The sequence below is a fragment of the Larus michahellis genome, chromosome 14 (genome assembly GCF_964199755.1).
Source record: "Larus michahellis chromosome 14, bLarMic1.1, whole genome shotgun sequence".
Taxonomy (NCBI): Eukaryota; Metazoa; Chordata; class Aves; order Charadriiformes; family Laridae; genus Larus; species Larus michahellis.
The window spans coordinates 11749014-11770270 of record NC_133909.1 but is presented as its reverse complement, the minus strand read 5'-3'; the positions used below and the strand labels follow the sequence as shown (position 1 = coordinate 11770270).

General features: G+C 64.4%; 1 protein-coding gene across 2 annotated transcripts in view; it reads right to left on the bottom strand.

Annotated features, from left to right (window-relative positions):
• Positions 1-21257, bottom strand: part of SDK2 (sidekick cell adhesion molecule 2) — a 56575-nt gene that overhangs the window by 9366 nt on the left and 25952 nt on the right. For both annotated transcript variants that reach the window (XM_074607800.1, XM_074607799.1), the window contains exons 2-32: positions 21019-21178; positions 12603-12709; positions 11131-11278; positions 10155-10288; positions 9017-9128; positions 8652-8842; positions 8389-8472; positions 8123-8317; positions 7809-7925; positions 7472-7639; positions 7082-7184; positions 6675-6851; positions 6451-6587; positions 6098-6245; positions 5887-6027; positions 5631-5812; positions 5278-5393; positions 4396-4591; positions 4044-4142; positions 3344-3535; positions 3133-3254; positions 2953-3062; positions 2713-2863; positions 2341-2578; positions 2141-2256; positions 1697-1886; positions 1358-1456; positions 842-1036; positions 549-750; positions 216-319; positions 44-114 (exon numbers count right to left, since the gene is read on the bottom strand). In XM_074607800.1, the coding sequence (XP_074463901.1) occupies positions 44-114; positions 216-319; positions 549-750; positions 842-1036; positions 1358-1456; positions 1697-1886; positions 2141-2256; positions 2341-2578; positions 2713-2863; positions 2953-3062; positions 3133-3254; positions 3344-3535; positions 4044-4142; positions 4396-4591; positions 5278-5393; positions 5631-5812; positions 5887-6027; positions 6098-6245; positions 6451-6587; positions 6675-6851; positions 7082-7184; positions 7472-7639; positions 7809-7925; positions 8123-8317; positions 8389-8472; positions 8652-8842; positions 9017-9128; positions 10155-10288; positions 11131-11278; positions 12603-12709; positions 21019-21178 (4505 nt within the window). The remainder of the gene's footprint in view (positions 1-43; positions 115-215; positions 320-548; positions 751-841; positions 1037-1357; positions 1457-1696; positions 1887-2140; positions 2257-2340; positions 2579-2712; positions 2864-2952; positions 3063-3132; positions 3255-3343; positions 3536-4043; positions 4143-4395; positions 4592-5277; positions 5394-5630; positions 5813-5886; positions 6028-6097; positions 6246-6450; positions 6588-6674; positions 6852-7081; positions 7185-7471; positions 7640-7808; positions 7926-8122; positions 8318-8388; positions 8473-8651; positions 8843-9016; positions 9129-10154; positions 10289-11130; positions 11279-12602; positions 12710-21018; positions 21179-21257) is intronic.

Genomic DNA, 21257 nt, shown 5'->3' with positions numbered 1-21257 from the left:
GTGGCCGGTCCCACAACACCCCCCAAGGCAGAGGGGACAGTACCTGCCAGCGGATGAGCACTGACGTGGTGGTGTGCGGGGTGACGGAGAGGATGGTGGGGGCTTCCTCTGGGGCTGCGGGGAGAAGCGGGTGGTGAGAGTCCAGAGGTACCCTGGGCACGGGGGGACCCCCGGGCATGGGGGGACCCCCTCTCCCTGCCCCAGGAGCCACTGACCCGCCTGCAGGGTGGTGAGCGACTCCGACTCCTCGCTGTACTCGCTGTCCCCGATGTCATTCGTTGCCTTCACGCGGAACTTGTAGGAGGTGAAGGGCTTCAGCCTGGGTGGGAGGGGAGCGGGATGGGGACAGTGAAGCCAGTGGGTGACCCCACGAGCAACCCTCCCTCCTTCCCGCAGGGCACGTTGGCCAGTGCTTCCCAACCTTGGTGCCAGCACTTCTCATCGGATGGGGAAACTGAGGCACGGGGCAACCACCCGAAGCAGAGCCCATGGTTTGCCCGGCTCCCCATCACCCCAGCGGCGCTGATGAGGACCAGCCCGTGCCTCACCTGTCCACGACGAAGGTGGTGGCGTTGCGGCTGACGGAGGCAGAATGCAGTGCCCACTCGCCATCGGGCAGCTCCCGGGTCTGCACCGTGTAGTAGCGGACGGGGGAGAGCCCGTCGCTGCCCGGCTCCCAGGAGAGCAGCACGCTGCGGGCTCGCACCTCCTCCTGCCGCGCCAGCGGCTTCCCGGGGGGCTGCGGACGGTCTGGGAGAGGCGAGGGGCTGGGAGCACTGCGGGCACGCCGTGGGCACACACAGCACCCCCCACCATGGGACGGACACCCCCCTGCCGTTACCTCTCTTCTCCGTGGTCACCACGAGGGCTTCGGCCGCCTCGCCCCAGCCCTTGCGGGTCTGCGCCGCGATGCGGAAGAGGTAGGTGGCCTCGGGCTGGAGGCCGGTGGCCGTGTACTGCCGGGCGCTGGGCTCCAGCACCTCCGCGGTGGCTGCGGTGGCCGCAGTGGTGTTGAGGCAGTGGGTGACCTGGTACGCTGCGGGGAAGGGAGCGGCACGGTGGGGCTGGAGGAGGGGACACCATGCTGGGTTCTCCTTCCATCCCTGCCCACGCACGGGGCCAGCCACGAGGGGGTTTTGGCTCCTTGCGCTGGGGACCTCAAGCAAAGCCCGTGACCCATCCCAGCCCGCTGAGTGGGGAAACCTCAGCCCCGGGGGCAACGGGCTCCAAGATCCTTGGGGGATCTTAGGGAGATGGTTTCTGCCCCCGCACCGCGTTGATCCCTGCTCCCACGGGACCTCTGCATCCCTCTGCAGAGCATCCCGGCGTGGCACAACCAGGATGGCTCCCTACCTACCCAGGATGATGCCGTTGGGTGCCGTGGGTGGCTGCCAGACGAGCCGCACCGAGGTCGTCCTCACTTCGGGGAAGAGGATCCCCACGGGGGGCCCAGGCACTGGAGGGGGGAGAGACGGGGTTCACCGGGGGGTGCACGAGTGTGTGCAAAGCACCAGGCCCTGTGCAAGCAGGACTTGACCCCGTGCACCAGGAATGAGAGCCCTGGGTGTCCCAGTCAGGGGGGGGAAAAGGGATTGCACCAGGGAATAAGGATGGGATGGGACAGGGAGCCATTAGGCACCCAGGGGACCCCCCAGCCCATTCGGGTCCCTCTGCCCATCCATCTGCTGTTACCCACCGTCGTCCAGCGTCCGCTCAAGGACGGGGGGCCGGCTGGGCACGCCATCGCCGATCCTGGTGAAGGCCAGCACGCGGATCTCGTACAGCGTGTACTTGCCCAGCCCACTCAGCTGGGCGCTGTGGGAGGCATTGCCCTCCGCCAGCCAGAACTGGACACGTGCGTCCGAGTCCTTCTCCTTGTACATCACCTGCAACAGACCCTGTGTGACATGGCCGGGCAGAGACACAGCCCCTGGGACGCCCCTGGCATGGGGCAGCGTGGCCAGGGCTGGCACATATGGGCATCATCTCTTGGAGGTGGCACAATCGGGACCTGGCAGTCTGCAGGGTGATTCCTCCCAGGGAGAGTCGCGATTCCCCGGTCTGGGGCTGAGGCTGGCAGGGCACAGGCAGGGCTGCGGGCGGGCAGGGCCACAGCGCCGGGGCTGGGGTAGGTGCTCACCTTGTAGCCCAGGATGAGGCCGTTGCGGTCTGCCTCGGGGATGTCACTCCATCGGACCAGCATGCTGCTGGAGGAGGTGGCCAGCGCCGACACGTTGCTGGGGCCAGAGGAAGGCACTGGCGGGGGGGCGATGAGAGTGGGGGTCAGTGGCCGGATTCAGCGAGGGTGGGTGCCCAACGCCGTGGGGTGGGCAGCGGTACCTGATTCCCGGGTGCGCCCCACCACAGCGTGGCTCCAGGGCCCCGTGCCGATGGCGTTGAAGGCTTGGACCTGCACCCGGTACTCGGTCCACTCCTCCAGGTCCTCGATGGTGTACTCCCGCTCCACGCGGTCGTGGATGACGTGCACTGCCGGCTGCCCTCGCCCGTCCGAGCGCGCGTACCGGATCTTGTAGCCCACCGAGTCGGGGTTCCCGTTGTACTCCTGCTCCAGGAGGGGCTGGCCCCAGCCGGCAGAGACGGGCACCGTCACTGCTGAGCTCCCACGGCCACCCCAGCTCCGTCACCCCTCGGCTCCCCACCCTCCCACCTGCCCCCATGACCCCCCCCAGAGCGACATTCCCTCCCCCTCACCATCCAACGCAGCCACAAGCTGGTCTCGCTGGCTGTCCGCAGGGTGACATTGGCGGGTGCCACGTCGGGGGGTGCCTGCAGGGTCTGGATCCTCCGGGAGGGCAGGCTGGGGGGGCTGGTGCCCACGATGTTCACCTGCCGCATGCGGAAACTGAGAGGGGAGAAGGGGGGGTCACGGCGGGGGGCAAGAGAGCTCCAGTCCCCCGAGGAGGACACCGTGGCGTGGTCCTGGCCACTCGCCTGTAGTAGGTGTAGGGCTTCAGGTTGGGCACCTCCATGGACCGGGCGTCGGGCTCATTAGCCAGCTGGTGGACGAGCCCCCACTCTTCGGCCTCGCCATTCTGGCCCATCTGCGGGATGGGAGTGGGGTGAGCTGCCCCCCGGCACCCCCCCACCCCCCCATCCCAATCCACCCCATACCTGTGCCTCCACCTGCCAGCGGGAGATGGAGGTTTTGCCATCGTAGCCCGGGCGAAACTGGAGGGTGACGGAGCGGGGTCCGATGTTGGAGATGCCCAGGTTGGTGGGGGCACCGGGGAGCTCTGTGGGGAGAGGGCAGGCTGGGTGGCACTGGCCACTTGTCCCCAGCACCGCCGGAAGCCCACCGGCATCCCCGTGCCACCATGCTCACCTGGTGGCACCCCCGAGGAGATGGTGGAGGAGGAGACCTGGCCCTGGCCCTTGGAGGTCATGGCAGCCACCTCGATGGTGTAGGTGGTGAGGGCGGTGAGGCCGGTGACACGGTACTCCAAGGTGACGTTGGGCAGGTAATGGGTCACCCGCGTGTTGGTGCGGTTGTACTCCTCCCAGGAGATCCGGTAGCCTGAAACGCACCCCGTGCCATCAGCTCCCCTCATCGCCCACCCCAAGGAGCTGAGCGGGGCAGGGGAGATGCTGTGGGGTGGGAAGGGGAGCAGGGGGAGATGATGCTGTGGGGTGGGAAGGGGACCAGGGGGAGATGCTGTGGGGTGGGAGATGCTGTAGGGTGGGAAGGGGACCAGGGGGAGATGCTGTGGGGTGGGAAGGGGACCAGGGGGAGATGATGCTGTGGGGTGGGAAGGGGACCAGGGGGAGATGATGCAGGGTGGGAGATGCTGTAGGGTGGGAAGGGGACCAGGGGGAGATGCTGTGGGGTGGGAAGGGGACCAGGGGGAGATGCTGCAGGGTGGGAGATGCTGCGGGGTGGGAAGGGAACCGGGGGAGAATCCGCAGGATGGGGAGGGGAACATGGTGGGAGATGCTGTGGGGTGGGAAGGGGGCTGGGGTGGGAGATGCTGCAAGGTGGGAAGGGGGCCGATGTGGGAGCCGGGTACCCACTGGTGCTCCCTTACCCGTCAGGATGCCGTTCTTCTCCAGCGGCTCCTGCCAGCTGACCTTCAGGGATGTGTCCAGGATGTCACTGAAGCTGAGATGTCCCACGGGGCCAGGCACTGCCCAAGGACGCCCAGGCTCAGCACGCAGCCACGCAGGAGCCCTCAGCACCCACGGGACCCCCTCAAGGAGCGAGCGTGGAGGGGGCTCCCCGTGGATGGGGCTTCCCGGGCTCAGCAGCACCCCTTTTCCACATCCCCCCACCAGCAGCACCAGTGGGACCGAGTCCCCCATCCCAGGGCTGCTCCCCGCCTCCCCGGGAGCCGCGGGTGGGCAGGGTCCGTCCCGCGGGCGCGCAGAGCCTCCCCGTACCGTCCTCGTGGGTGCGCACCAGCTGGGGGGGGCTGCGCGGGCCGTCCCCCGGCGTGGTGAAGCACAGCACCGAGGTGAAGTACTCGGCGAACTTCCGCAGCCCCGCCACGTAGCCCACGTGGACGCTGTCCTGGAAGTTGGGCCGCACCGTCACCACCGTCGCCTCCTCCTCGTGCTCCGGCTCCCAGGCGATGAGCTGCGGGAGGAAGGAGCTGGGACGCCGACGCCAGGCACCTGTGTCCCCACCGCGCTCAGCGGCACCACAAACACCCTCCTCCTCCGGGCACCTCCGGCCTCCTCTTATTTATTTCAGAGTTGATTAAATATCAATTAACGGTGCAGGGAACGCTTGATGCCGTTCACAGCGTGTGTTTACCCCTACGAGCCGATACGGAGCGCGCGCTTTTGTGATTAACTCCCATTGATAACGGCGCGTAATCGCCCGCTCGCCTGCGTTTAGGAGGGATGTTTGGGCATTTAATTGGTATTGTGCAAGATAGCCTATAGCAACTTAATTAAATACTAATTAGGCCCTAAAAATACTAATCAAAAATACTAAGTGGCATTTAATAAGAATGTTAAATATCCTACTTGCTCTGGTTATCTCATTCAGTGGCAATTAAATTCCCGAATTCCTTTTGAGTGGATTAAGAAACAAGTTTAATGTTTTAATTCAATTTAATTAATGTAAATTTGAATTAATTGCAATTCGGAATTAATTACAGAGCATGGGAGACTCCGAGCCCATGCAAGTGTTAAATCTCAGTAAATATTGTTTTAACAGTCAGGCAGGAACCAATTAAAATCTGGGCTTTCAGCGAGGAGGAGTTTTCCCCCTTGGCCGCCCCATTTTTGGGGAGACCCGCGGGAATCACCCCTCACCTTGTACCCCTGGTTGATGCCGTTGATGAACTGGGGGCTGGGGGGGTTCCAGGTGAAGCGGATGGTGGTGGAGTTGGTGGCCTCGGTCTGCACGTTCCCGGGGGGCACCGTGGGGACTGCCGGGACAAAGGGACAGCTCGCAGCGGCTCCAGCTCCGCAAGGTCCCCTCCATCGGCTGGGTGACGGCTCCCCCAGGACGCTGGGCACCCAGGATGGTGCCCCAAGATGCCCCTGGCTGGGCCAGCCCCAGCAGGACCACCACATCCATCCTCACGCCACCCGTCCCCATCATCCCCATGGCACAGCCTGTCACTGCTGGGGTGAACGCCGAGCCCCTGCCCGTCCCTGCCTACCTCCCTGCAGCGTCCACTCGGTCACCTTCATGCTGTACACCCCCAGGCCGGCACTGTTGTACGCCGCCACCTCGATCTCGTAGTTGGTCCAGATGATGAGGTCCTCCAGGAGCAGGTTGTTGACGTCGGCGTTGGTGATGTTCTTGAACTGGTAGCCCACGGGCAGCCCCGCCAGGCAGTACCTGGGGACCAGGGGCTGTCAGAGCTGCCTGGGACACCAGGGATGGGACACCCACGCTCCCCCACCGGCACCTACCGGATGATGTAGCCCTTGAGGACACCATTCTGGTGGCTCTCGGGAGGTGGCTGCCACTGGATCATGATGGACTGGTTGGTGCGGCCGCTGGCGATGACGTTCTGGGGGGGAGCGGAGGGGGGCTCCTCGGGCAGGGACACCCTGGGGGGGACGAGGCAGGGGTGAGCACCCAGGGCCACCAGTCCCACCAGGACCCCCGGCCGTGGCTCACCTCTCCGTGTCCTTGCTGAACTGTCCCCTGCCCACGTCGTTCACGGCGCAGAGGCGGAACTGGTAGGAGCGAGCGGGGACCAAGCCCCGCACCACCACCGACGTCAACTCAGGGTCCACGCTGGCCAGCAGCACGGTCCAGGGCGCGTCTGCGGGGAGAGATGCGGACAGCGGGGTGGAGGATCCGATCTGCAGGACACCAGGGTCCTCTGCCCGGAGAATGAGTCCCGTGGTCCCCAAGCTCCCTGCAGCATCCCTTGCCCCCTGCCCTGGGGTGATGCTGGAGACCAGACTTTGGCCAGTGCCAGCCCAGCTGGGGCCAGCGGTGCTGGGGAGGCGGGAGCAGCCCCTTACTGTTCTCGGAGACCTCCACGACGTAGCGCAGGAGGGGGCTGTTGCCGTCAAAGGGCTTGGCCCAGGTGAGGTTGATGGCCCGTTTCTCCAGGGGGCTGAGGGCGGCCACGGGGCTCTCGGGGGCGTGGGGGAGCTGCCTGGACAGGGGGGGTTAGGGAGGGGGTGGTTAGGGAGGGGGGACAGCCCGGTGTGTGGGGTGCTCGTGTGGGGGTCAGGGGTCTCACCGGACGCGGAGGTGGGCGCTGCGCGAGTCGTTGCCCCCAGCCGAGACCACCTTGCAGGTGTAGGTGCCGATGTCACCCGACCACGTCTGGGAGATGTGGAGGGTGCCCACCTCGTCCAGCCGCACCCGCGGGCCGCTCTCCGGGCTCAGCGGCGTCCCGTCCTTCTCCCAGACGTACCTGTGCCGGGCGGGGCAAGGACACCCAGAAGTGTTGGCACCCTGCAGCCCCCCAAAGGAGAGGGGACCAGTGGTCCCATCGGCATGCGCAGGGCACCAGGTGGCACTGCAGGACCAGCAGCACAGGGCTGGGGATGGTGGCACCCACCATCTGCCCCCTCCCTCCCCAGGCAGGCAGGCAGCCAGGGGGTGCCCGGACTCCCTCAACCCGCCCACCTCCATCGTACGCACCTGACATCCACGCTGGGGTCATGGGTGACCCCGCAGCTCATGATGGCCTTGGTCCCCTTGATGACGCTCTGGTCCTGCGGCGGGTCGGTGATGCGTGTCCTTGCTGCGAGGGGACAGGATGAGGCACTGGCACGGCCCGTAGGGCTGCGGGGGGTGGCATCGGCAGGGGACAGCCCACGTTTGCACCCATCCAAACGACCAGCCACATGCCAGAGCCCATCCTCAGCATTCCCGGAGAGCTCCGTCCGGCACCACGCATGGCAGGAGGCAGTGCCTGCCACCCGCGGAGCTGGGCAGGGTCCATCCCGCAGCGTGCACGCGGGCAGGGCGGCAGGCAGAGCCTGGCTGTCGCGGAGCTGGGTGACACGGGCGCGCTGGCGGGTGCCTTACCCCAGACGACCAGGTCGGCAGACGCCTCGTCCATGCCGCGGGAGTTGGTGGCCAGGCAGGTGTAGGTGCCGGCGTCGGCGAGGTGCGCGGGGCTGACCAGCAGGCTGCCGGACTCCAGCAGGGTGAAACGCGGGAGCTGCACCGAGCCGCTGGCCAGGATCCGCTCCCCTGGGTGAGACGGTGAGCCCCATCAGCTCCCCGGCCATCAGCCAAGCCTGGTGGCCACGGGGCTCAAAGAGGATGCCCCGGGGCCATGCAGGCAGGCAGGGATGGGCAGGGCAGATGCAGGGCTGGGGGGGCAGCCTTGCCTGCACCCCAGCGTCCCCAGTCCCTTTACCTTTCTGCCACGTGATGGCCGGGCGCGGAGCCCCCGAGGTCTCGCAGTTGAGGATGACGGACATGCCGTCAATCACAGTGCTGTCCTGGGGACCCCTGGTGATGTTGGGGGCGATGCCTGCGAGGTGGACAGACACACAGCCACCCCTGAAGCCCTTCCTGGTGCCCAGTTGGAGCTGAAATGCTCCCAGAGCGTGGGGGGGTTCCCATCCCCATGAGAGGGTTCCCCAAGCTCCCCATGGAGCCCAGCCCAGGGGTCCCAGGCACATCCCACCCGCTGCCCGGGCTCCAGAGGAGGCGGGGGCTGGCACCTACTGGTCACGGCCAGGTACGTGGTGGTCTGCACCTCGCCCGCCGCGTTGCGGGCGAAGCACTGGAACATGCCGGTGTCGTCGGGGACCAGCCCGCTGATCTGCAGGCTGCCGTCTGCCAGGAGCTGGAAGCGGGACAGCTTCTCCAGGCGGATGAGGGCAGCGTCCTTGTACCAGGCCATCTCTGGGGGGGGAACACCTGCAAGAGCCATGGCCATGTCAGGAACGGAGCTGTGGGGGCACAGGGAGGGAGGGTGGAGAATGGCTTACCTTTGGCTTGGCAGGGGATGGCCACCACCTTCTCCATCTCGGCCGTGATGTGCCTCTCCGGCTCCTTGACGAACTGCGGCGGCTCTGCAAAGGGAAGCCCAGCGATGAGCAGGGGGTTGCGTTAGAGCTGGGGTCCTCCAGACCCACCACCAAACCACCCCGCGCAGTGACTCCTGCCTGTCCCTTCCCCTCTCAGTCCCGGGGCTGAGACTGCCCCAACTCATTGCCTGGGTGGTTTCAGCTGCCCGCAGACCGGGTCTCACCCAGGACGGAGAGGTAGGCACCCTCGGCCACGGCGGGCACGCTGCTGCTGCGGAGCACGGCCTCGCACTCGTAGTAGCCGCTGTCGCCCAGCGCGGGGTTGAGGATGGTGAGCCGGCGGCTGTAGTCGCTGATGCCGCTGGAGAGGGGCACCCCGTCCTTCTTCCAGATGATGTGCAGCTTGATCAGCGGCCTGGGGGGGCCAGCAACACGTCGAGAGCAAGCCCCCGTCGATTCCCCTACCTCCCTCCATCCCGCAGGACCCAGGAGCCCTGGTGGGAAGGGACCTGGGGGTGCCAAGCCCTGGGCCAGGCGATGCCAACGGGAGATGTCCCATCCCCATCCCGTCCGCCCCACTGCTACTCGCCTGGCGTTGGCCACGCACTCCATGGTCACCTCCGAGGTCCCGGCCACCACGCTGGTGTTCCTGGGTGGGACAATGATGGTGGGTGCGATGGGATCAGCTGGGCCACCCACGTCTGGGGAGAAGGAGGCCAGAGGGACAGCCATCAGCACCCATTGCCCCCTGCTCGCCCCCGGGGTGCTCCAGCCCCCAGTGAGGCTGGCGGGGCACCCAAAGCCCTGTGCCCACTCTGCCTGGTATGGAGAAGATGAAGGTGGCAGGGACCAGAGGGCCACGGGCTCTGCTCTCCTGTGGGAAGGATGGGCAGGTCCAGCCCATCACCTTGGCATCAGGGTGCCTTCACCGCTCTCCCTATGCCCTCTCCACTCAGGGCACCCTCCTGGCCCCCAGCCGGCGTGGCAGCGCGTGGCAGGGAGGAGGGAGAAGGGGAGTATATAAAGCAAAATGATTGCAACGATAAAAAACCCTCATGTAGGCGCTGTAAAAACGCGATCGGCTTGAAAGCTGCTGATATAGCTGAATCCATAAACATGGGCTCCAGGTTGTTTATTGCGCACCGGGACGGCGAGGTACAGAAAAACAGATTAATGGGGCAGGAGGGGAAGGGGGACAGGCAGAGCCCTCCGCGGGAAGGGATAACCCCCCCATGGAGCAGCGGGAGGGGAGACAGGATGAGAGTACCCGCAGGACTGATGTCACTTTGGGACATTTTCCCTGGGACAGGCTGTCACCACCTGAACCCTTCGGCCAGGTCCTCCAAGGGGACCGGAGGGACGGGGCCACAGGGGTGTCCCCCAGGCAGGGGCTGATCCTGGGCCGAGAGGGGGACATGGGGACGAGCGGGGCAGGGTGTCCCCCAGCAAACGGGGCTACATGGCACCATCCCGCAGCCCAATCCCGGGGCACGGCCGGATCCAGCCCCGGTGACGAGGACGGCGGGGGCGGCTCTGCCCGGGATGCAATTAGCGCCTGCAGCACAGCCCAAAGCGCCTAAATAAATTTTGAGGCGGCTGAACTGTTAAGTCAGCAGAAGCCGGAGCCTCCGAAGAGATTTACTGCAAATTAAACTTGGGGGCGAGCCAGGCGGCGCAGGCGGGGGAGCGGGGCCTGGGGGGGCGGGGGCGATGCCCCCCACACTCACTGGCCACGGTCAGCGTGATGGGCTGGCTCGTCTTGTTGTCCCCGTTCTTGTCATTCACCGCCTGCACGTAGTAACGCCCCGCGTCCGGGGCCACCGTGGAGAGGATGACGAGGGTGTTCTCCAGCGTGATGGCTCTGTGGGGGCGAGGGGGCGGCGTGAGGCGGGGATGCGAACCCAGCGGGGACACCGATGCGGGGAGCTGGGACCCTTTTCCCCCAGCCAGCACCCACACCGGCCTCGGGGCACCCACATGGGACAGGCACGGCCCCCAGCCTTCCTCCCGCCTGCCCCAGGCACCAGCACCCAGACGGGGGGCCGGGGCCATGCTGGGACCAAGCCCCACACCCCTCCACGCCACGCGGAGCACATCGGACAGTGCAGATTAATAGGTCTTTTTTATTTTTTTTTACTTTTTTTTTTTTTTTTTCTCCTACGGAACGATCTAATCTGCCGGAAACATAAAATGGTTTGGGGAATATATTTTTTACCATTAAATATGAGATAAAGGAGTTTTATCTCCTCAATCCTGCTTTGCAAATAGAAAGGAGACCAGTTCAATTCCTGCATAATGTGGGTTACAAATTCAATTCCCGCACGCTGCGCCTGCCAGCGTCGGGCTCGCGGCTCCGGCGGCACCGGGGTCTGCCGCAGCCCCACGGGGACGCCCGGCACACGCCTGTGTGCCGTGCCCGGCTCTGCCACACACGCTGCTGCCCCGGTGCGTGCTGCGCCCCTTTCGCCCGCCTTCTTCCCTCTTATTTTCATTTTCAAAAGAAATAAAATCCATTTCCCCAGTGACAGAGCCATTTGTCGCCGAGCCTGTCTCTGGGTTTTAGCACGATGTGCTCAAGACGCCTGTTAAACATCCTTATTGCAAGGACAACAGCAGCTGAGGGAAACGCAGCCCCTCCAGATGCTGGGGGGATGCTGGGGGGATGCCGGGGGCGATGCCGCGGGGGATGCCGGGGGAACTCACATGCGGCTGCTGGGGGAAATCTTCCGTCCGTCACGAAACCAGGTGACCTGGGGCTGGGGGAAGCTGGCGATGCGGGGCGCACGGATGACGGCCGCCTCCCCGTGGGACACGCTCTGCTGCGTCTCGCTGTCCTCGAAGCTCCCCATGTCTGCGAAACGTGCGGGAGAACCACATCAGGGGCTGGGGAGGGGCTGGCAACGCGCCCGGGGACTCAGCAGGGTCCAGTCCCGTGTCCGGCTGGGGAGCAGGCTGGAGGCCACGGGGATGGGCTCCCCCAGGGGACGCAGAGGGGCTGCCCTGGGGTCTGCTCCCTGCTCGGCTGGGGCGGCTCAGCTGGCACAGGGCATGGGATGGTGGTGGGCATCCATCCCAGGATCCGCCCCTGCAGTACCCGGAGCTGCACAGCCCCCTCGCCCCCACGCCAGGCTGGGGACCCCTGCCCCGTGTCCCCCACCAAGGGCGGGGAGCAGCCGCAGTGAGGAGGGCTCAGTCCCGGGGCTCCCCGGCATCTCTCCCTGCCCCATCCCACGGCTCAGCGCTGGGAGCATCCCAGCACGACCTGGGCTCCACATCCCACTGCCTTCCTCCTGCCCGGCTGCTCGCAGGCTGGAAGCGCGCAGCGGTTGAAGAAAGCAGAGTGAAGCAGGGGGCAGGGAGAAAGGGGGGCGGGGCAGGGGGGGATTTTTATTGACTTCCCTTAATTGCTGTAATTAAAAACATGTAAAGAATCTTTTTTTAACGACTTTGCCATTATCATTAGTTGTTAGCGCAGCTGCCTTATTAATTTCTCATTAGCTTCCTGATTTGTCATGGCTCCTCAGGAAGGGGTTTAAGGGGATGGGACGGGGGGCATCCCGGAGCGGAGGGGTGATGGAGATGGGCAAGTCCCCCGAGGCACAGAGCCACTGTCCCAGGGCACAGCACCCTCCCGTCTTGCCTAACCCCGCCGTGGTGCCTCCGCATCCCCCCTGGCCAGCGCAGACCCCCGCGGTCTGCCCCATCCCGTTCGGGTCTGCTGGTTTGCAGGATCCGTGCGGAGCCTCCAGCCCGGCTGCTCCCGGCCCTGCACGCTCCCGTTTGCTCTCAGTAACGATCACAAACGCTGGTTGCTTTAACCGCGCGACGCAGCCGGGCAGGAGTGGGGCCATTTTCACACCACAAAGCGTTTCACCCCTCCAGGGAGCCAGAGCCACCGGCTCGGATGCGGTGCTGGGGCTTTCCCGACCCCGGAGCTCTCTGCCTGCACCCCACGCTTTGTCCTGCCCAGGGGCTGCCCCCCCTGCACCCCCAACCACCACGACCCGACCTGCGGAGCAGCAGAGGCAGCAGCAGCCCTGTCCCTGCCAGCGTCGCCCCAGGGATGCTCCGGACTCGCGTGTGCTGGCCACGGGCTGCACCGCGCACCCGAGCCGTCCCGCAGCGCCGCAGGGTTGGGTGTCCCCCGCCGGTCCCCAAGCGGGGCTGTCACTTACAGGCCACCTGCACCTCGGTCTGGCGCTGCAGCAGGGCTCCCATGCGGTTGCGGACAATGCAGCGGTAGAAGCCGGCGTGCGTGCGGTCCAGCGACGTGATCATGTACCTGCGGGAGAGAGGAGCCACCTCAGCACACGCCACGACCGACCGCCATCCAGCCCAGCGGCACTGGGGGGGACATCCAAGTGACCGCCACAGCCCCTGGGAGAGGCTGCAGGTCCTACGCAAGCCCCCCATTTACTGCTGGGCACCAACCCCAAGGAGCAGCTGCTGGAAGGGTTGTGTGCATGTACGTGCATGTATGTGCACGTAAGTGCGTGCTGGGGGGACAATACAGTGGCCCTCACTGCCACAGGGGCACTCGTGGCCACCCACACAGGAGGTGCTCTCACTGCACCACGCGCATGGCGTGAGCCGGTGGCTGTCACCCACCCAGTGCAGGGGTGGACGGTGACTCACCGCCGCGAGCCGGAGGCGATGGACGAGTGGCTTTGAGCTGTCAGAAGCGGAGGCGGCTGGCGGGGACCTGGCACCCGCTGTCCTGACCCCTGCACCGAGCCCCGCCGGGGTCTGCCGGCGTCACTCCACCTCGGCCCCGCGTGTGGCCAAGCCAGCACCACTCTGATTAGCCGGGGCTGAGCCGCCTTATCATCTCCAGCGCCCGGCCGCTGCTCTTATCAGCCGCCAGTGCCCGCAGCTGATAAGCAGATAAAGGAAATAACCACGTCTCAACCCACCCACTGCCCCCAAGGATCCCCTGGGTCCCCACGCTGGACCCCGCTGCCACCAGACCTCCCCCACCCCCAGGAGGGACACAGGTGCTCCTGCTCCATCACCCCCCAAAAGGGGCTGGACCCCCCAACACCGGCCTCGCAGGCAGGTGACCCTGGGGGGGTTAGCAGGCACCGCAGCATCACCTTCCCCGGTGGGAGCGCTCCACGATAAAGCAGAAAGGGAATAAATAACCAAGCTCAACCCTCCTTGCCCAAAATCTAATCTTGCATTAAAACCTGCCGCGGGCTGTTTCGGCAGAGCTTTGTTTGTTCTTTTGATAACTGAGCGTAAATTAAACTTTCATAAGAAACGAGGAACACATTCCCTCCGCCGGGAAGCGCGGCAGGTCCCTGTGCCCACCTCCCCGCAGCGGGAGATGGTGCCGGGGACACGGGGCTCCCGCCTCGCCCAGTGGCACCACCAAGCCGGGGTGGGCACCGCGGGGCTGGCATCAAACCCGCTGACACCCATCCACCCACGTGGCGTGCCCAGGGTCACCCGTCCCCATGGGAGAAGGGGAAAATGCCCTTCGGGAATAAGTCCTTGAGTGTCACAGCTGATATTTAAAAATGATCCCCAGGGGCTTTAAATAAGATATTTCAATTCCAGGGAGCTGTCAGGAACTGATGCGGACACCGGGAGTAATGGGCCCGCTCTCCTTGTGGTGTCCTCGTTAATAAATCACCGGCGCACACAGCGACTCCTAAACACACGCGTACACGTGGACGGACGGACGGATGCTCGGTGACGCTCACCTGCCCGCCCAGCAGCGGAGGGACACGCGTGGTCCCCACACAGACCCCCTCCTGAGCATCCCCCTGCCACGTCCTGGCTGCCACGTTCCCTCTAAACCCTTATCCCGGGAAAGGAAAAGCCCCTGGGACACCCCATGGGACCCAAACCGCCCCCACCCCTGGGGCATCCACAACCAAAGCACCCACCGACACATGGCCCCACTGGGGCACCTTGTCCCCACGCGATGGGGTCTGGGCACCTGGGATGCCCCTGTTGGCATGGGGAGCTTCGTCCCCCCCCACGATGGGGACATCCCTGAAGCCCAAATTAATGGGGCCGGGACCCCACGTCCCTGGAGCTGGAGGAGCTATTACGGGGCCAAGGTTTTGCACACACCTAAGCGGCTGAAAATAGCCCGGAGAAAGGAAATCAATTACCGGGCGCAGCCTGGCCCACAGTCATTAACCAAATACGAGCAGAGACTTTGTCCGCCGCCGCTTGGCTTCCACGGAGGCTTTTATCCAAGATCGCTCTGATTTGATTTCCTTCCCCCATCACGCCCAGCTGTAAGGGACGGTAACTGATTCCACCCCGTGCTGTGGGCAGGAGGTGGAGTTGCAGCCCCGGCGCCCCATGCAGCCCCCCCCAGTTTGAGCGACAGGAGCCGCCACGAGCCCCGGCAGCTCCTTCGTGGCCAGGAGTGCCTGGCTCCTCCGTGCCATCCCAGCCTCCTCCTCCTCCACGTGGGGCCGATCCTGCCGCCCGGTGCCCACGGGCGCATCCCCAAGGGGGTCGCTTTGCCCGTCCACCAGCCCGGAGGCAGGTTTTGCAGCGGGACGGAGGCCCGGCCGTGCTCCCAGCGCAGCCCCTGCTGCTGACGCTGCTGTTCCAGGGGCTCCTTTGGTTTGTATTTAAAGCCAGGGGTTGACAGGGCACCGTCCGTGGGGAAAAGCACTTCCGAAGCGAGGCGTGACCCGCGCTTCAAAAAAAAATGGCACTGACAGAAAGCAGCAGCGGTCTCCGGACTCGGTAGGGAACTGGCTGTACCCCGCTCAGCCCCGGGGTCAGGGGGGCTCCGGAGCCAGAAGTCCCGCGCCGGGGGACCGATGGGTTTGCAGACGCAGCCGGTCAGCAGAAGGCTTTGGCACCGGACAGATGTGACAGATGGATGTGCTGCGTGTTGGGAACGACAACCTCCCCATCCATCCATCCATCCATCCATCCATCCATCCATCCATCCATCCAGCAGCTCCACCGCCGCGAGGCAGGGCACAGATCAGCCAACACCCCCCCCCCCACCCCGCCCCCGCCATGAAAACCTGCCAGGGCACCGGCAGCACCGCCACGCACCACCCGGTTTTTGTAGGGTCTCTGGCAGCACCGTGAAGCCCCGGCGCTCCGGCAGAGCCCCAGCGCTCCGGCAGAGCTGTGCCCCAGCCTTGGCTGATGCTCCCGGCTCTGTTATTGTAGGGTTGCTGGGAAGCGTGGGGCTGACGCTGCCGAATTATTATTAGATTGAGGGGGTGGAGAGGGGCCGGGAAAAGCATCAGCCAAAGGATTTGATCCATCAAGTTGAAAGCCAGAAGAGCGCAGAAATCTGTGCGGCTCTTCCAATGCCGCCCAGTAACAGCAACAGCTGGATCGGATTTTGGATATAAGCACATTGGCACGGTCCCCTTTGATTAATATCCTGTGTAACGACTAATTAATTCTAGAGGGGACATGTATTTGAATAGTTACTGTGCGATAATGAAATGTCAAGTGAGCATTAAAACACACTTAGCAAAGGTTTAACGACTCCCAGCATCTGAGCCACGCGTCCCAGCACCTCCGCCCGCCCCCAGCCGCCACGCTGGGCTGCCGCTCAATATCTTCTTAAATAACCCCCCCGGGATTTCATCAGCCCCTGTTAACTGTATTATTGGATCCCAATTAGCTCCTGATTGGAAAGGGTTCTGTTTTGACACACATGGCCGGAGCCGTCGCCTCTCCGCTTGCCAGAAGCGTTTCCCTGTGGTCAGGGGAATGTCGCGGGCGCCGGCAGCCCTGTAAATCGCCGCCTCAATTGGCCCTGCCAGAACAATGAGCCATTTAATAACTAATGCCCACGTATTAATCTGCCACCTTCCTGCGGAGCAGGGAGGGGGAAAAGCGCACAAGCCTCGATCCATGTTGTGGCATCCAGAGGGCTCTGGCGTGTCCCTTGCCGGGAGCTCGGCCACCGCCACCGCCCAGCTCAGGTGGCATCTTCGGGACCAAGAGCCCATTGCCGGTCTCCCTCCTGGGCTGCCTGAGCCCACCTAAGGTCCCAGCAAGGAGCTCCCCTCTATCGCCTTCCTCCCGGGCCGCCCCGGTGCCCGCACGGCTCCCGGGCACACTGCCCTGCGGCCGGCAATCGCTGCTGCTCGCTCACGCCAACACCCCCGTGTCCCCCTCAAAGCCAAACAAGGCACAGAGAAAGGCAGGAGATGCACAAGCATCACTGGCAAAGCCCACCCCGTGTTCCCCATTACCATCCCAGCACTGTCCCACGGGCATTCCCGGAGGCTCTGCCATATGGGCAATGCCGAACGTGAAGCCGGCCAGGCTGGAGCCACAGGCACCGGGAGCTCACTGCCAGGCTGCCTCTCAGCCTGGCTGCAGGCCTCTCTGATGCTCATCAGCTCCCGTTAATTATATTATTGAATGGCAATTAGCTCCGCAGGGGACAGGGCTGTGCCTCACACCTGGGCTGGCGAAGAGCCGGCCCAGCCGGAGCAGGGATGTGTTCCCAGCGAGCAGCGACACTGGTCAGGGTCCCAGCAGGGAGCTGGGGGCGAGCCGCCCCGTTTGCCCCCCCCCCCCGCCCCGGTCTGTGTTTTTGAGAGGGTCCTGGCCCCGTGTTTTACATAATTTGGGAACAAAGTACAGGCGTCAAACATCTGAGTCTCCTCAAAAGGCCATAAAGGCTTGGCGGGGTCCCGTGTGTGCAGCATGCCGTGTTTCCTGCATCCCCGGGGGACACGCACCCCAGAGCATCCCAACCCAGCGACGGGGCGGGGGGGGGGTCAAAAGAGCCCCGGATCTGCCCCTCCTCGGTGAGCCCACGAAGGGCGGCTCCTGCCCACCTCCCCACGCACGGAAGCGGATGAGTAGAAGGCACCACATGCTGGAAAACCAACCCCGGCGGCTCGGGGGTCTTGGCGAGGGGCCGGGGGGTCTTGGCGAGGGGCCGCGCTGCGCCCGAGAAACCCAGGGCAGCGCCGGAGGCTCAACCCTGTTTTGCTGGGGGGAGCAAAGCCAGCAAGCGTCGGAAATGTAATTACACTTTTCCAAGCTCCCGGCAAAGGGGATCTGGGCTCTTGGGAAGAGGCGGAGGATCCTTTAGTAGCTGCTGGGCTCCCGCACCAGCTGCGGAGGGACGTGGGGAGAAGAAAGAGAGCTGATTTAGTGGATGGAAGATGCATCTCTACGGATGGGAGTCTGTCCAGAGGTAATCTATGTGTAAGGTAATTTCCGAAGGCAGCAGGACTCGATGCAACCCTTAATAGGACAATCTCATGTGATAAATTACCAGACCCAACTAATCTGCATGTTAAATTTCTTGTATGAGAAATAAATATCCTCAATCCACCAGAGAAGCGCTTTCCTTCCGAGGATTTCATTAAAGACATCAAGCTGCCTGATTTGCATGTTATGATTCCTCGTACGAGGAGAAGTCGGGCTCCGGAGAGCTCGCAGGAGAGCCCGGCACCGGCGAGATTATGCACGGAAAAACAAGAGTTGGCCCCGGAGAGCGCGGTGCCAGCGTGCCGGGGCACGGGAGCGCAGCGCGCCCGCAAGCCTCCACCGCCCGCCCTGCCGTCACCTTAACGAAGGTCACAACGGGCATCGGAGGGGACAGGGCTTTGCCGTGGGGTCCCCAGGCGCGGGAGGCAGCAGGGGTCCCGCGGGAGAGCCGTCTCCACGCAGCCCACGCAGCGGCGGGCAACGGAGGCAGCAAGTGGGGTGAAGGCAGGCTGGTCCCCGATCCCCCACGGAACGCAGGGATGCTCCCGAGGGGAGATGGTTCCACGCACACAGACAGCCAGGCTGGTCCCTCATTCCTCATGGTCCCCAGGGATGCTCCTGAGGGAGGACATCTCCACACGTGCACAGAGCCAGGCTGGTCCCCAATTCCCCACAGTCCCCAGGGATGCTCCCGAGGGGGGATGGCTCCGTGCACACAGACAGAGCCAGGCTGGTCCCTGATCTCCGGTGGTCCCCAGGGATGCTCCCGAGGGGGAATGGCTCCGCGCACACACAGAGCCAGGCTTGTCCCCAAATCCCTCCGTAGTCCCTGATCACACTGGATCCCCAGGGATGCTCCTGAAGGAGGATGACTCTGCATGCACATGGAGCCAAGCTGGTCCCCGATCCCACCCCCCAGTTCCCAGGGATGCTCCCGAGGGGTTGGCTCCACCTGCACGCAGCGGGACCGCCTTGACCCTCGCCAGCCCGTGGCCAGGGGAGCTGCCAAGCCCATTCCCCACCTGCCCTTCGCCGCACGCCAACAAGTCGCTCCGGTAGCAAGCTGGCGGCTGAATGCTGCGGGAAGGAAAGGGCGGTCGCCATGGAAACACGCTGCCAAACTGGGAGAGCGGCTCCTTCCCTCAAAACACAGCATGAGCTTGTCCGACCATCAGCCGAGGACAAACCAGGGTGGTTTGTGGGGAGCGCGGGGCTGAGGGGTCGCGAGTCCCAGCCCCCAGCCCCCAGGAAAATGGATAAAAAACAACAACGGCAATAGCAGCCAGCGGTGCCAGCGGGATGCCCTGCTGCAGGAGAGGATTTGGGGAGGAGAGGTGAGGATGCTGAGGTCAAAACACTCGGTGACACACCGTCCTGGCTGGGAACCGTGAGGTGATGCCACCACGTCCGCTGGCTCCCCGGCCACGGCTCCCCACAGCACACAGCCCTGCTGCAAAGCACGGTGCATCCCGTCACAGGCACGGCCAGGCCCTGAGGAAGGTCCCTCCTGCCCCCGGAGTGGGGGCACGCCAGGGGGTACACGCCAGCCCCAATCTTGGGGGGGACTGGCTGCACCCCGCATCCCTGACCCACGCTGCCGATGCGCCCACAGCCATTCCTGGCCCCCACATGGAGAGGAGCATCCCTGAGCCTCCCGGGCCATCAGCACCAGCCCTCCTCTCTCCAAGGACTACTCTGTTTCTAAACTCGTTAACTTTTAATTACTACCTTCCCACTGCCTGAGCAGCCTGGCTCCGTGCCACCGACATCTCTATTAAAATTCAATTTCTGCCCATCATAACTAATTTTGGTACTTCGCCTTCCTCACCGGCAGCCTTCATTTTCAGGCAAGAAGATGTCCAAACTCTCGTCTCCACACATCAAATCCCTGCGGGGACGCGGGGATGGGCAGAGGGAAGCTGATGCTGCCAGGTTGTGTCCTCGCGGCGGAGAGGACGGGTTAAAGCCAGGCAGCGATTTGCATAGAGGCTGTTTGCTTCATTAGCTGCGGCTGGGTTTGTTTGGGTTTTCCCCGTGTGTTTGTTTATTTTCTCGCTTCCTTCCTTAATCCTTTCTGGCTGGATGCTGGAGCCGGAGGTGGGGGCCGGGGCCTGGGGAGTCACCTTGGCGTGGGGCTGTTGGTCTCCAGAGCTGCCGGGCATCCCCGAGCAGCGCAGGGACATCAGCGCTGGCCCCTTCCCTACAGAAGGGTAAACTGAGGCACGGAGCGAGCCCTGGGGCAGACCCAGGAGTCCCTGTTTGGAGGTGCCCCCAGGCACCCCGACCCACTCCGAGGATGCGGCAGAGCCCAGGGCTGGGGTCCTGATGTCCTTCTCCTGCCCAGCGCTGTGCGGAGCCCCTGCACGGGCTCTGTGTCCCCCCATCCTGCTGTCACCGCCACCCCCACAATCCCACTTGAGGGCTGACACGTCGCATTATTCCCACCGCAGCCAATGCAACTCCTGACAGGCGGGAGCTGCGGGAGCGGTGGGGCTCAACAGGTCTTCCGCGCCGGGGGTAGGGACAAGGGACCCGTCCCACGGGGCACCCAGCACCGGTGCAAACACCCAGCACTGAGCCTGGGGCACTGGGGCCATCGCAGAGCTGCAGCCACCATGGTTTGGTGGGGGACAGCCCCCATTTGTCCCCAAGGATGGCCAATGCTCCAGCACCCAGCGTGCCACCCTGCTGAGGAGGGGACCAAGCATCCAGCATGGCACACGGTGCCAGGGAGGGGACCCAGCACGGCACACGGTGCTGGGAACGGGACACGGCAACCAGCACGGCACACGGTGCTGGGGAGGGGACACAGCACCCAGCACGGCACACGGTGGCGGGGAGGGGACGTCACCCAGCCACACTGTCTGCGTTCCTGGCATCCCAGAGCAACCCCACGTTGCTACAGCAACACGAAGCCTTTGGATTCAATGCCTTTAAACGGGGAACGGCTTGTCTCGGGCTGAATTATTGATTAAAACAGAGAGGATGACACACGCACACAGAAAAGACGGCGAGAGGTGCCCGGCTTGATTTAGAGGCGAGCTCCAAGCGGGCAGTGACGTGGGACCAGCCGCGCTGCGGCAGCGTTAGCCGGCGCACAGGGCTGGATGCCCGAACCTGGGGCATCTCTTGTGCCGCTCTTTCTTGCCCCTTCCCCGGGTCGGGCCGTTCTCAGGGAGTCACGAGCCGGCCATGATCTGTGTCCCGGTGTTAATCCCGCTTGTGCAAACACCTCCTTGCCAGCGTTGACCCGCTTAAATCCACCGTTTGCTCTCCAAACAGAGGCGGCAGCTCCCGGCACGCTAAACCCCTGCCACCGCGCCGGGAGAGCATCCTCTCGCGTGGCGACCGGCCATGCCCGCTGTGCTGCCCGCTGTGCCGGCTGGGATTCGCCCCGGATGCTCCATGGGGACTCACCGGTACTCCAGGGAGAACTTGGTCAGCTCCCGGCTGTTGTGCAGCCACTTGAACTCGAGGGGCCAGCTGCCCTCCGCCATGCACGTCAGCACCAGGCGGTTCCCCTCCAGGTGGACCTGGCTCCGCACCGGTTCCGTCTTAAAATACGGGGAGACATCGTCTGCGGAGAGAGGAGGGAAAGGGGGTGAGAGACATGCCCGGCCCCACAGCCTGCCAGCCCCATAGCCTGCCAGCCCCAC